The sequence below is a fragment of the Panthera pardus genome, unplaced genomic scaffold (genome assembly GCF_024362965.1).
Source record: "Panthera pardus isolate Hobbes unplaced genomic scaffold, ASM2436296v1 HiC_scaffold_4, whole genome shotgun sequence".
NCBI classification, from domain to species: domain Eukaryota; kingdom Metazoa; phylum Chordata; class Mammalia; order Carnivora; family Felidae; genus Panthera; species Panthera pardus.
The window spans coordinates 10,672,647-10,687,906 of record NW_026526969.1 but is presented as its reverse complement, the minus strand read 5'-3'; the positions used below and the strand labels follow the sequence as shown (position 1 = coordinate 10,687,906).

At 47.2% G+C, this 15,260-nt stretch overlaps 1 protein-coding gene across 1 annotated transcript; it reads right to left on the bottom strand.

Moving 5' to 3' along the window:
- Positions 1–254: 254 nt before the first annotated feature.
- Positions 255–1,692, bottom strand: LOC109251209 (40S ribosomal protein S17-like). The gene has a single exon (XM_053894227.1). It carries the CDS (start codon positions 1,553–1,555, stop codon positions 950–952), a length of 606 nt encoding a protein of 201 aa, XP_053750202.1. The 5' UTR covers positions 1,556–1,692; the 3' UTR covers positions 255–949.
- Positions 1,693–15,260: the final 13,568 nt, after the last annotated feature.

Sequence of the window (15,260 nt, the reverse complement as noted above, 5' to 3'; positions counted from 1 at the left end):
TCTTCTGATCCATGAATATAGAATGTCCGCCCATTTATCTAGGTCTTTTATTTCTTCAAACAGTGATTTGTGGTTTACAAAGTACAAGTTTTACACTTCTTTTGTTAAATTTATTCCTAAGTATTTTTGATGCTAATGTAAATTGAACGGTTTTCTTATTTTCATTTTCAGATTGCTCGTTGAGAATGTACAGAAATATAATTGATTTTTATGTATTTATCTGGTAACCTTGTTATCAGATTGAGGAAATTCCCTTCTATTCCTAGTTTGTCAAGTGTATTATAATGAAAGTGTTAATTTTTTTCCCAATGCTTTTTCTGTGTCTTGTGAGATGATCATGGGTTTTTTGGTCCTTTGTTCTGTCAATTCGGTGTATTACAATGATTGAACTTTTGTATTTTGTATCACCCTTGCATTCCTGGGATACATTCCCCTTAGTCATGGTGTATAATCCTTTTTATTATTGCTGGATTCAGTTTGCTAGTATTTTATTGATGATTCTTACATTTGTATCATAAGGGACATTGATGTGTTGTTTTCTTGTGATGTCTTTGACTGATTTTGATATTAGGGCAATACTGATCCTACAGAAGGAATTGGGAAATGTTCCCTCATCTTCTGTTCTTTGGAAGGGTTTATGAAGAATTGGTACTTATTTTTCCTTGAATGTTTGGTAGCATTCACCAGGGAAGCCACCTAGATCTGAACTTTGCTTTGTGGGCAGTTCTAAAACCATGAATCGAATCTCTTTTTATAGGGTCTTTCTGTTTCTTTTTCAGATGTTATTTCCTTATGGTTTCTATTCCTTCTTCTCTGTAATCACTTGCAATATTATTTTATAGTTTCTCCCAGATAGTTCTGTGTCATTTCTGTTTGTTTGTTTTACTTTGTCTGGTTTGGTTATTTATTGTTTCATTAAGCCATGGTTGTGTTTGCTGTGCATGCTCTATCATGGCGAATCACAACTTTCTTTATCCGTTTTGGGAATTTGTTGTTGTTGTTTTCGTCCAAGGTTTATTGATGATATCGCAGCACAGCAGAAGGAGTCACGTGGTGTCCTGGAGTTCATGCCAACTGTAGGCTGTGTGACCTGCAGGCTGGACAGACTGCCAAAGTCCAAGAGCTTCAACATTTCCTCAGTGTCAGGATCTACTTCATTGATCTCCTGATCCAGGACTGAGACCTCAGGAACATAATGATCTCTCCTTTCTCTCTCTTCCTTCTGCAACTTAATGGAGATCCTGCTTACCGGGCCTCTCTGAATCTGCTTCATCCGTTGAGTGACATCAAGTGCTATCTCACTGTAGAGGTTCTTGCTGGCAATAGTGGTGGTCTCCTTGCACATGCACTTATTGGCATGGGAGTCGTTGCCTAGGCATGTGTAGTACTTCTCAGTAATGACCCGGGCCACCTTCTTCACGGTGTTGGTGCGAACGTGGCCCACGTTGGTGGATCTGGTAATTATTATGAGGTCATCTTGCGTGGTGATCCACTTTGTCTGGAAAAACCCCATGTGGCCTGGGTTATAAAGTGTTCCTCCAGGAAAGCTTTGCATTTGTTCCTGCCAGGCCCTCCAAGAAGATTACCAAGGGAGGGTATAAAATTCAGACTCTGCCCCTGCCCCGTGTCATAGGTTTGGTGGGTTAATTTCTCTTAGGATAGTATTTTCTTCTACTAAACCCCCCAGTGAAGCCAAATTCCTCTGTCCTCTCCCTGGGCCGGAAAGTACCTCCTAGCACCTCTCTTACTGGCATGCAGTCTTCTGAGGATCCCATCTGTGTGAATGGGTCTTACTGTCTACTCGCCATCTTGTACGGGTCCCAAGTCCCTATACAGGTGGAACTTCTATAATATTGGAAACATCTGACCATTTGGGCCAGTTTTCAGCTCTAACACTCCCCTCCACACCCATAAGGGCTGCTATATCATCTGTCCTGGGTGCTTGGTTTTCTTCCCTTTGTGTTTTTGGCATCTGTTGTTGCCTTCTCCCTGCCCCCACCCCCCGCCCCCCAAAACTCGGCTGCATGTTAAAATATTTTTGTTACCTTTTATATGTCATTTCAAGTATTTGTAACTGGAGGAATTCTGGGTTGTACAGTCTGCCAGAAGCCTGAAAGGGCCTTTGTAGTCTCCCTTTGAGGCTGCTTCTGGGGTGATAAGCACTGGGCTAGGAGGCCAAGGATCACATTCCCTTTATCAGTATGTAGGACCGGGCAAGGCATTTTCCACTTCTTGGTCTGTTTTTTCACGTCCCGATTAGGGTGGTTGGTCCTCAAATTACTCTCAGTTCTAAAATTCTCTGATTTTTTTTTTCTTTTTTTTAAAGTCCTGTCCACAGCACTTATTCTGAAGTCTTATTCTCCAGGTGCAGATTGGCCTCTGTGAGGAGAGGCTATTTGCCCGAAGCCAAGATAACCCGAACATTCTTTACTTTTCCCAGGGCAGAAAGGAAGAGACACTCGTCTGTTGTCCCAAAAACCCCTCAGTGCCTTGGCTTCGCGGGGAAATGGTTGCCTTTGTGCAAGTGGATCGGCCTGGCCTCTCTTCATTCGCCTTGTCTTTTATTTTTCCAAGGAAAAAATATCAGCAGAGAAAGTTCCAGACCTTCTCTTCCCATGCAGCCTGGTTTTCTGTATTTAGCAAATGCCAAACATCGACCATGTCTGCAAATTTCCTCTCGGTAAGACTTAAATTCTTGCACAGCGTGCCCAACATTTTATCTCGATAGACAAGCGCAGTAAGGTCTGGAACAACTTTACCTTTAGGTGGGGCTTTTTCTTGGAGGAAAGACTTGGGAAAAGATACTCTGAAGTGCTTTGACAGGGATCTATTGAGCCAGATAGACAATTCTCACGTCCTTTCCCCTGTTGCTGCGGCCATAGTAACGAAGCCAGAAGGCAAACAGGATTGTCAAGCAATTCCCCAAAATGAACAGCAGGGGGTGCTGAGGGGGTGGAACAGAAGGGAATATCTTTCCAGCCAGGACAGTTTGTCTTTGGACGCTTTCTTTCAGGGAGAGCAAAGGCTTGTCTCGGATGAACTTTTTGTCTGCATCTCCATCTGATTACACACCCATGTTTGTGTCCACGTGCCTTCCAGCTGCCACCTCACCACACGGGCCCCTTCAACCCCGGGCCCTGGGCATTTCTAGTGCATTTGTTTTCAGAACAGCTCAGACCGTCTGTAACCTTTCTCTTGGTCTATCAGTGTCCCACCACTCTGACTCTGAATTTTCATGGATCCAAGAGAGCAATAAATGATGAAGGAATGCAACCGTTTTGCTAAAAGGGGAAGTATTAGCCCCGAGGATCTTGAAATTCAGCATAAAATGAAAATTTCCATTAGGCAAATGCGTGCAATTATAAATAATTAAGCAAAAACCTTGACTAGTCATTACGTGTTTCTTTAAAAATGTCCCTAACATTGACATTGACCAAGAAGCAAAAGAAGGCTTAACAATCAATGGGAACTTTGCTGAGTCCAAAAGGCAGATTTTGCCACTTAAGCCAGTTTGTAATGTCCCATTAGTATCCGATCGCTATAAAACTTTAAGCATGCGTTTGGCTATGATGTCAGGCAGTACTCTGGGCCCAGAAGTAGCAGTCACAAAGCCATGGTGGAAAGAGCTTCACTATTTTAATGCTCTCAAAGGATGCACTCACCCAATTAAAATCATACATCCCATGCATTATCTGTTGTATTTAGAGATATTTAAAGGCTGCAGTTACTGTAGCCTTCATAAAACAACAAGCAGGCGTATGACATCAGATACTCCATCCCCTTTTTCTGTTATAGGGTGTAGAGAGCAAGAAGCTTGAATTTCTGGTCTCTCTTGCAATTGGGAGTGACAAAATAGACAACGTTCTGGCCAAAGAGACAAAGGAAATGAACAAAGGTCTACTGAGAAGGTAAAAGGCAAAATAGTTGGGGCTTGGGCAATTGTTTGCTTGACCCCTTAATAACTTCCTAGAAAGCAGATGTGATGTCCATGCAAGCCATCTTGTGAGCTCCAAGCAACAAATGAGACTGGGTGTCAACAAATTGAGCTTGCTGTGTGGAAAGAGAGAGAATGGGTCCCTGACAGCATGTGAGCCCTGAGTTTTCTGTTCTTTACAGCTGAAAGCATCCCTAAGTGACATATTGTAATTAAAATTTGGGAAAATTAGGGGTATGTGAGTGGCTCGGTCGGTTAAGCATCCGACTTGGGCTCGGGTCATGATCTCGCGGTTCATGAGTTTGAGCCCCGCGTCGGACTCTGTGCTGGCAGCGTGGAGCCTGGAGCCGGCGGCTTCAGATTCTGCGTCTCCTTCTCTCTCTGCCCCTCCCCTGCCCCTGCTGACACTCTGTCTTTCCTTCTCTCTCAAAAATAAATAAATGCTAAAAACATTTTAAAAAATAAAATAAAAGTTGGGAAAATTTGTGATTGCGTTGAAGTCAACATATGCAAACATAACGAATCGTCACACGAAAAATCCAAAAGATGAGAAAGCGCTTCTTGAAACTTTTGATACATTTAAATGTCTTCATTTGGAGGATGACCATATTTAGAAATAAAGCCAAAAGATCTGGGGACTGCCAAATAAGAATATGATTATGGAGACCAAAGCAGGAAATATTAAAATTGGGACTCTCCTGGAAAATCCTAGAAAATTGTCTGTGAATTTACATCCTTAAGCCACTTTTTAAAAGTACTTTTACTTTAATCAAAGAACGTGATTTTACGCCCACTTTCCAAGAAATACATTTCTGAATCATTTTTCAAAGTTGGCAAATAAAAGCCTTCTAAAGATAAATCATCCACTTTGCTTTTAAGGCAGTCATTGCTCCCACAAAGCAATGACAATGACAATATCCCCGGAGGCCACAAAAAGAAAAGTATTCGCGTGTTATTACTAGCTAAAAAGGTGATCCATCTCTTGGCCTATAATTGAGTTCATAACTCTTGGAAGATTCCCTCTGTATCGGTGGCTTTCTTCCAAACACAGAAGGAGATGGGACTTTGGCGCAAAGTATCATTCAAAGATCCTTGGGTTGTAAAACATTTGGTTCTTTGATATTAAGCAGACAAGATATCTGGGGGTCTGCATTTCCTCCCATTCTGCTTGATCTGGCTGTTGGGCTATTGAGTAGACTCTTGAAGGCAGACGCCATGCTCCTTCCCCCGGGTAGAAATGGCAGCTGGGAAAGAGGAGCAGAATTCAGGCCTTGTAGCGTAAGGCTGTAGTAAGCCTGACCTCAGGGTAGGCCTGGGCTCCTGGGGCCTGTCCCCGTTGCGACTTGGAGGCCAGGGTCTCCCGCCGCTATTGGAATGTGATAGGGGGGTGACAACAGTGTGCCCAACATGGCGGGAAGGTTAGTTTCTAGTCTCAGTGATAACGGATCCTGTGTGGCTTGGAGTAAGTCACGTCACGTTCCTGGACCTGTGTGTCCTAATCAATAGGAATGGGGGCAGACAGTATTCCAGGGGACCCTGAGGGCGGTGAGGGCCATGCTTTCCCTTACGGCGCTTCTCCAGAGATGCAGCGACCTCGCCAGGCTCCCCACCGAATACACAGGAGGGAGAATCAGTTGCGTAGACCAGGAAGTCGCCGGTGCTAGGGCTGCTGGCCAGGAGGAGGCCCGGCTGGAGCTGCCTTAGTGGAGGCAGAGGGAAGGACATGCGTCCCTATTCTGAGGCTGCGGCTTGCCCACCCGGCCCCCTTCACAGCTGCCTTTGATCTCCAGATCATTCCCTTTCACTGTCAACAGAATGCGGCTCACCCTGGGATGGGCCGGCCCACTCTTTCACCCCCCACCTCAGGCTCCAGAGCCTGGTTGCAAAGTCACACGGAATTTCCACACGCCTCGAGGGCTGTGAACTACCTCGCAGGCGTATTTCAAGTTTTATTATTACTATTACTTTTTGAAGAGTGAACACTTTCTGATTTGTCACCTGTTTCGCTGGCCCACCCAGCCAACCAAATCACTGATCTTTAGCAGTATCGATGGTAGAGAAGGCGACCAGATAACCAGGCTGAGCCAGAGCCTGGGGTCCAGCGGCATACCATAACCAACAGTTGCCTGACCCTCGGGCACCTGGGTGGTTCGGTTCATTAAGAGTCTGACCTGGGGCCCCCCGTGGCTCCCAAGCCACCATTTGGAGAAAACGACTTTGGAAGAAGTGGGGCAGGCTGCTGGCATTTGGGCCCACGCTCAAATCTCAGGTCTCAGTGACCTGATTCTTTCCAACCTGGTTTGGCCCAGCTTTCCATGCCATGCCCCTCTCCCCTCTCTGCCTTTTGAAAGCATTGTTCCGGGCCTGACTTTGCAATGAGATACTGGGAGCTTTACACACGTGGCATCGACAGAAGCTGCCACAGGGAACTGAGACGCCCCTTCGCTGACATTCCTTGTGTCAGACGCTCTGATTCATCTGCAGGGTTTCATCCAGCTTAGTCCTCCAGTGACTGGGTCCCTCCTGGAGCCAGATTCTTGCCTGGTTGGGTGGGTCAAGGTATGACTCACCTTAACCAGCAGCTCACCCTTGAGTCACATGGATCAGGACACCCGGACGGATGTGACATCATCAGTAAACACAGACAGATAAGGAGGCGGCTCTGTTTGCCTTGGAGAGAAATGCCACCACCCTGGCTGGGCCTCTGCGGAGTGGGTGAAGGACACCGAGTCCATGAGTGTTAACTCTGTGCAATGACTTATCTGTGGAGACACCGAGAATCTCGGGGCAGGGAAAGTCCTCAGGGGTCATCCTGTCACTTTGCTACAGTAAAGTGTTACTCTGTTGTTATTTCAAAGTCTAACCGGATAATCTTCTCATATTCTGCTCTCCAGTCCATGCATGGTCTCAGCTAAAAGATGGTGGGCCCCTTGAAGGCAGGGTCAGCCCCTAGTTCTGTGTCTCCCTCCATCACTCAAGAGAGATCTTTTGTCTCTCTCTCTTTTTTTTTTTATAGAGAGAGGGGGGGCAGGGGAGAGGAAGAGGCAGAGAGAGAGGGAGACAGAGGATCTTAAGCAGGCTCCACGTGGAGCCCAATATGGTGGGGCTCGATGATGTGTGGCTCGATCCCACAACCCTGGGATCATGACCTGAGCTGAATTCAAGAGTCAGACGCTTAACCAACTGAGCCTCCCAGGCACCCCATGAAGAAAGAATTTGAATCAGTCTCCTTCCCCATCTAAATGAAGAGTCCCCTTTGGGGCTGAAATTTGCCATTTTCTCCAGGGTCGTACAATTTTTTTTTAATTAAAAAAATTTTTTTTAATGTTTATTTATTTTGAGGGAGAGAGAGAGAGTATAAGCAAGGGAAGGGCAGGGAGAGAAGGAGACACAGAATCTGAAGCAGGCTCCAGGCTCTGAGCTGTCAGCACAGAGTCTGACGTGGGGCTCGAACGCACGAACTGTGAGATCATGATCTGAGTCGAAGTCAGACTCTTAACCAACTGAGCCATCCAGGTGCCCAAGGGTCATGCATTTGTTGGTTATGGTATGCTGCCGGACCCAGGCTCTGGTTCAGCCTGGTCACCTGGCTGGTGCAGCAGACAGGGGCCCTTTGACCCTCCGGGGCTCTCCTAAGACCAGGCTGATGAGGCACATGATCCGTAACATGCCCTGGGAGCACTACCGAAGCCTGAGATGGATAGAAAGATCAGGAAAACCGATCCTGTCTATATTTGAGCATTTGCTATTTTGTTCATCATAGATCCTTTTTGCATTAGATTTTCTAAAACATTGCAGGAAGATAACTTGATTACTGAATCGTTTGGCATTCCCTTAAGTTTTGTGCTGAGTCAATTTCCTCCCTCACTTCTCTTGCCCAGTCCTGTCCCTGTGAACCAGAGAGATACGGGTGGACAGAAAGATTGTCCCAGGAAGCCTACCCCTATAGTTCCCCTCTGCTCTGCAGGGAAGGCAAAAGGCCTGTCTTGCTCTACAGTTTGCACAGACTTGGAGCCCCTTAAACCTTCCCAGCCAGCTGCTGCCTGGGACCCAGGAGGGCCAGAGGTGTGCCAGCTGTCTGAACTGCCCGCTGTGCCCACTAGATGGCGCGCTGGCTGTGCAGGTGAGAACGGCACACCCTTCCTTGGCCAGGTCAGCTCTTCTAAGTGAGTGCTTGTCAGTGTAGAGAGCACCTGCCAGGTTGATCCCCACTGCAAGCCCAATGTATAGGTGAGGATCCTGAGGAAGTGAGGTGAAGTGACTCACCTGCTAGCCTTTAGTCCCTAATTAATACCAGCTGTGGGTTCTGGCCTTCAACCTGACCTGCCCAAACTTCCCTTCTTCCTGAATCAGTTGTTCTTGATCTGTTTTAGAGGTATCTTTTGACAACCTGGTGCAAGCTATAGGGACCCTCCTTGGAAAAAGTTTGAAAGTAATTTCATAGTCTTCTAGAACAGCACAGAAATAGATTAAGAACCTCTTTTCTAGGGGCGCCAGGGTGGCCCCGTCAGTTAAGCGCTTGACTCGATTTCGGTTCAGGTCATGATCTCACGGTTCGGGAGTTTGAGCCCCGCTTCAGGTTCTGCACTGACAGCATGGAGCCTGCTTGGGATTCTCTCTCCCCCTCTGTCTGCCCCTCTTCCCCATGTGCTCTTTCTCTCAAAATAAACAAAGACACTTTAAAAAGAGGCAACTGGGTACCGCAGGTGAGTATTATTGGTGGCTCATGTGTGGCGGTGACAGCAGAGGTGGTGAGAAGATGGTCAGATTCTGGATGTACTTTGAAGGTGGAACCATGAGATTTCCTGACGGATCAGATGAGGGATGGGAGGGATTCAAGGCTTTTGGCATCCTCAGATAGGAGGATGGAATTGCCATCAATGAAGGGTGGGAGGTTGTAGATGCAGCCAGTTTTGGGGGGAAGAGTTGGAGTTTTGGTCATGTTAAATTTAAAATGTCCATTAGGGGCTCCTGGGTGACTCAGATGGTTAAGAATACGACTCTCGATTTCAGCTCAGGTCATGATCTCACAGTCATGAGACCAAGCCCCGTGTCAGTCTCTGTGCTATGTGTGGAGCCTGCTTGGGATTCTCTCTCTCTCTCTCTCTCTCTCTCTCTCTCTCTCTCTCTCTCCCCCTCCCCCACCCCCTCTCTGTCTCTCTTAAAAGAAACAAACATTAACAAAAATGATAAAATGTCCATTAGACCCCAAGCGAAGATGTATGGGAGGCACTGAATATATAAGCCAGGAGCTAGGAGAGTATAAATTTGAGAATAGTTGATGTATCAACAGTTTAATGTCTCAAAACACTTTGGTTGGTTATAAAGAGAGACTTAAATTTTTTTAAATGTTTATTTATCTTTGAGAGACAGAGAGAGGCAGAGAGAGAGGGAGATACAGAATCTGAAGCAGGCTTGAACCCATGAACCGTGAGATCATGACCTGAGCCGAAGTCAGGCACTTAACCGACTGAGCCACACAGATGTCCCCAAGAGAGACTTTTAAGTGTAGCGTTATATACACACAGGGCTGATTCTAAGGACTTTAGATGAGAATTATGGAAAACAATGTGGCTAGCTTACCTTTGATGGTGTCAGAGGAGTTTTGTTCTCTTTGCTCTAGGAATGTCAAGGGTGTGATCCATTATATCATGCAATGCTCCCTCCATCCTAATCAATTTCATCTTGGGTGCCCAGCTGGCTCAGACAGAGGAGGGTGTGACTCTTGATCTCGGGGTTGTGAGTTTGAGCCCCATGCTAGGTGTCGAGATTCCTGTTTTTAAGGAATAAATAAAATAAATAAAACTTAAAAAAAAGTTCTCATCAAAATAAAAGAATTGTACTGTGTGGCAATGGATGTTACTGATGAATTTCATCTTTTGCTAAATCCTGGGAAAAGCTCTGCTTTCCCTGAGGAAATGAACATGCTTCCTTTTCCCCAAAAAATGAAAATGATGAAAAGATTGTGCAGTGTCTTTTTTCTCTTTAGCTGCCAGGGAGCTCAGAGTCAAATTAGAAACTCAACTATAGTCCATTAACCACTTGGGTCTGGAGGACCTGCATATTTGTGTTTTTACTTTCCCCCACATTGACTTCCTACTTTCATTTTTTTTTAAACATTTATTCATTTTTGAGAGATGGAGAGAGACAGAGCATGAGTGGGGGAGGGACAGAGAGAGAGGGAAACAGAATCAGAAGCAGGCTCCAGGCTCTGAGCTGTCAGCACAGAGCTGATGCGGGGCTTGAACCCACAGACCATGAGATCATGCCCTGAGCTAAAGTTGGGCGCCCAACTGACTGAGCCACCCAGGCACCCCTTGACTTCCTACTTTTAATGTCCAGTCTTAGTTTAAAAATTTTTATTTTATCATATGTGTTCTTTCTAGGGTTGTCTCACATCTATATAGAATGAGGGGGAGTGTAAAATAAGGAAATAAACACAATTGAATAAGGTTACTTTTTAATAACAATACAACTCATTTAGAAGTAAAAGATATTGAAAATTTGTCTCTAAGGTAATTTTCTATATGCAGAATTGTATATTTCAGCTAGCTTTCATTATAACATTGAAAATGTGTTCCTTAAGGAAAAAGAATGCTCGTCCCAGAATGTTATAAAAATCACTTTAAAATTACAGCAAATAGATAAATTCACATATTTTAAAGAAAATAAGCAAGTTATTATAAGATATTAAGACCAATATGCAAAATAAGTCACAAAATACAAATGCAAAAAAACCCTGGAGTTGTTTTTATGTTTCTTTTCAATAATTTAAAGGTTGCAGGAAAAGGATGTGAGTTTTCCTCACAGGACACACTGTTCTCTGAGACTCCATAGCCCCTGTTTTCTGGCATCTGCTGAAGCAGAGATTCTCAAACCTCAGTCAGCTTCATATGCCTTCACATACCTACAAACATCTGACTTTTTAGTCTGTCTGTATTGCTTCTTCAAATCAATTCCTTTTCTAAATTTAAATTTATTCAAAGAGGAAACAGTTTAATATGTCAAAGGCGTAAATTCACGGGTTCCCTACTTTCTTTAGGCACGTTAAAATCAATTCATAAGTGTGAAAATTAAAAATTATATGGTGTGGGGGCACCTGGGTGGCTCGGTTAAGCGTTCGACTTCAGCTCAGGTCATGATGTCGCAGTTCATGGGTTCGAGCCCCGCGTCGGGCTCTGTGCTGACAGCTCGGAGCCTGGAGCCTGCTTCGGATTCTGTGTCTCCCTCTCTCTCTGCCCATTGCCTGCTTGTGCTCTGTCTCTGTCTCTCTCTCAAAAATAAACATAAAAAAAAATTAAAACAAAATTATATGGCATGTTGCCCTAAAAGCACCTCCTAAAAGTGTGTGGGGGTTCTGTCCTGGAGGGTAGCTTCGCCCAGGCTGCCCTCAGACTTTGGAAGTAGTAGTGGGTCTTAAAAATGACCAGATAAACTCAGCTGAAGGGAAGAGGGGCCCTGGCATCAGCTGAGGCACTCATAAAAATGATTCAACCAGGAGAGAGGAGGACTTCTCCCCATTAAAGAGAAAATGATGTGAAATGGGGGCACTTTTGCTGAAACACACAAAAATAAGTCCTTAGAGTGACTGCTAAATACAGACCTTGGGGAAGATCTTAAGAAAGCCAGCTCGGTTAAGCATCTGACTTCGGTTCAGGTCATGATCTCACGGTTTGTGAGTTCAAGCACCGCATCAGCCTCTCTGGTCTCAGGACAGAGCCCACTCTGGATCCTCTGTCTCCCCCTCTCCCACTCACATGCAAGGCCTCTCAAAAAATAAACATTAAAAAAAAGAAACAAAGCCAGCTTGGGATGAGGACACCCCCCTGTAATGCGGCCACCATCAGTATTTCATGCCCTGCCCCCAGCTCTTAGTTGTCATGACACTCACCCATTTTGGCCAGCTGTAGAAATGACACCCTTGGCTTCCAATAATATATCTTACACCTGGCTTTCAGAACAGTGGTTCTTAAGTGTGGTCCCTGGGCCAGCAGCATCATTGTTACCTGGGAACTTGTTAGAAATCAGATTCTTGGGCCCCACCCCAGTCTGATGGAATCTACCCAGCCCTCCAGGGATTCTGACGGATGCTGAAGTTTGAGAACCACTAGTGGCCCCTGTTTGCACAGTAAACAGAGGGCTATCAGCAAGGAGACCTGAATTCTAGTCTGCATCTATAGCCAATTAACTGTGACCTAACACCCCCCCACACCAAAAAAAAATCAGTTTGAGCCTCAGTTTTCTCATTTGTAATGCAGGGAATATGTTCCTAGCCCTGCTGGCCCATTAGAATCACCTGGGCCACTTTGGAAATTTCGGTGCTACTGTGCCAAGGAGTCTGTACCTTATAATTCTATTTATAGTAGGTTCTAGAACAGGCAAACACTAATCTGTGATGGGAGCAATCAGAACATGCCTGGGATAGAGGAGTGGTAGGTTCACGGGGAAGAGGCAGGAGGGACCTTTCTGGGGTGATGCTACTGTTCTGTCCTGATGGGAATATGGGTTACAGAGGTGTATGTATTTGTCAAAGTCTGTTGAATGGTACCCTTGAGGTTGTGATTTTATGGATATTTTGCCTCAAAGCGTGGGGGGTGGGAAACAGACTGGAAACAAATATTGGTGTCTAGTTAATAACATTTGTGCTGAAGTATTTACGGGTGAAATGTACTGACCTCACAACCCATTGTGAAATGCATCAAAAAATAAGACGGCTTGTTGGATGGACAGAGGAACGGAGGGTCAGTAAAATTCTTCTGATCTTCCATTAAGTTTGAAAATACATATTTGTAAGAAAATGTTGGAGGGAAATTCCGATGCTGGTGCCCCACACTCACGTCTATTCAATCAAGAGCTTTCCTAAACGAAAACTCCTACCATCGGAGGGCGATACATTTTCTTTCTCAAGGGTAACAGATTTTTAAAAATTTTTTAAATGTTTTATTTATTTTCGAGAGAGAGAGAGACAGAAAGAGAGTGTGCAAGCTGGGGAGGGGCACAGAGAGAGGGAGACACAGAATCCGAAGCAGGCTCCAGGCTCCGAGCTGTCAGCACAGAGCCTGACGCAGGGCTCGAACTCACGAACCCTGAGATCATGACCTGAGCCGAAGTCAGACGCCCAACTGACTGAGGCACCCAGGCGCCCCTCAAGGGTAACAGGTTTTAAGCCACTCGTGTACAGATAATACACCAGGCAGAAGAGACACATTCGGAGATTGGGGGATTCTTGGGTTTTATTCCGGACAGGGAATTTATTGGGCTGGAATCTTCCCACAGGTAACAAATGGGAAAGGAATGGGTTGTGCACCTGGGCCTCGTTGTTAGCGCTGCCCCACTCCCTCAGCTGCAGGCATTTGGCGACCGGTCGCCTCGGGGTCTCCAGCTGCAAGTTTGGGGATGCTCTCTGTAGAACTTCTTGCCTGAGCCACCAGGGGGAGCTGTCACCCCAGCAGTTGCCTGAAGCTCCGGCAACATTCAAACCCAGGGCTTGGCGCGATTATGTGTGTGGGGGTGTGGGTGGAGGATCCTAGAGGGCTAGTCCCATCATGCTTTGCTTTCCCTGTTAATTCGGCCACCTGCAAGGGACCAAGCCCCGCGGCGCCGCAGACCCTTCTTCCAGACCTGTGCCTTCTCTAATCTGACTCAAGGCATGTTCTCATCTCTGTCCCGCTCACCTTTCCCGGCTAGACTGATGTCGCCATGTGCAGCCAGCAGACTCCCCGAGCCTCGGGCCTCGACCTCTTCTGGGAAGGTTCTCCTCGCTCTTACCAGGTTCACTGCTTCCCCTGCTGCCCTCCACGGGAGGCGGTGGAGGGGTGGGAGGTGGGGTAGGCTTTCTTCTCTGACGCTCCACAACCCCTCAAATCTAAGGCTGGGGTCAGCCTCCTCCATGCTTGCCAAGGTCGCTTCTAAGACGTGTCTCTTCCCTTCTTGTTCTAGACTCAGCCGTATCACCTGCCGCCCCTCCCGGTGGCTGCCGTCCGCTGGCCGTGTGGTCACCGAAGACCTCCGCTCTGCTGTTTCTTCCCTGCTCCACCTGCTCTCTTCCCGACGGGCCTACAGATGGCCATACTCCTCCGTGGCTTCTCTCTGACTCCACTTGCTCACTTCCAGCGATCTCCGCCAACACGCTGCGATCAGGGACCCTGCCCCCTTGTGGGAGGAAGGCTTCGAGCAACCTCACGGTCCCGGCACCTGCCCAGGCAGCTCCTCCGGCCGTCCAGGGCTCGCGTCACAGTCTCCCTGAAACACTGCCGTCCTCATTCTTGCTCCTGTGTGATCACCGCCCTCGCCCTCGGCTGTCTTCTGCTCTTGCACCTGCCCCCCTCCCCAACCCAGCATCCCCCAGGGGGCTGGGGGAGGGGGAGGAAGCACTCGATCAGTGAGACTCCTTCCATTGTAAATTCATGCTCACGGACCTAGGGGTGCTCCCGGCAGCCCCACTCTCTCCCACTCTACTCCCACTCTCTGCACAGACGACTTCATACCTCCTCTTCTCTTCTCCCCGAGCCGCCCTCGCTCCCGCCCTCCCTCCCTTCTGCTCTGTGGAGCCACATCTGACTTCATCGAGAAATTCCAAGCCAGCAGAGTGAGTTCCCTACCTGCCCCCGCCTGCACCTCTCTGCATTCCTGCTGTCGAGGTGGAAGAATCGTGCCTTCTCCCTTCTGGCTGTGAAGCTAGCTGCCCCCCCCTCCCCAGCTCGGGTTCCCATCCCTTCTACCTTGTCACTCTTACAGGCACCCCCATTTTCTCAACCACAGGAGGCTTCCACTGGAGGGTGAGCTGGCTCATTAGTTAGGGACCCAATGTCACTCAGCTTTCCCTAAAGAGAAATGTTTCTAATTGTCACCTGGCTAAGGATGGTGTGGGACTTGGCGGGGGAAAGGTCTACTCTTGGTACACAGTCTCTCAGGTGATCCCTGGTCTACCATCGGTCCGTGTACGTCCTCTTCGAGGTGGCTTCCTGGAATTACTGAGTTCTGACACAGAACAGCATCTCGAAACCCTCCCAGCCATGTCCTCACCCAACCATCAGCCTGGGTTGATCATTCCCACCACTGGCAGGTGAAAAAGGGACACCTCTGCGTCCGTGGAGGATGTACCTGAGATGGCACACCCAGGGCGCCTGGCACACACAAGATGCTCGCTGTGCCAGGACAGTCCGCGCCGGTCCCTAAGAGAGTGCGTCCCAGGATGCTCCTCGCACTGGCATTTACGCACGAGGAGGGAGATGCCCCAGATGCAAGGTGGTCAGAAACACACCTCAGGATGTTGTGCAGCACTCCGGGGTGATGGGTTGGACGTACACACAGCAGTATCTCCAAG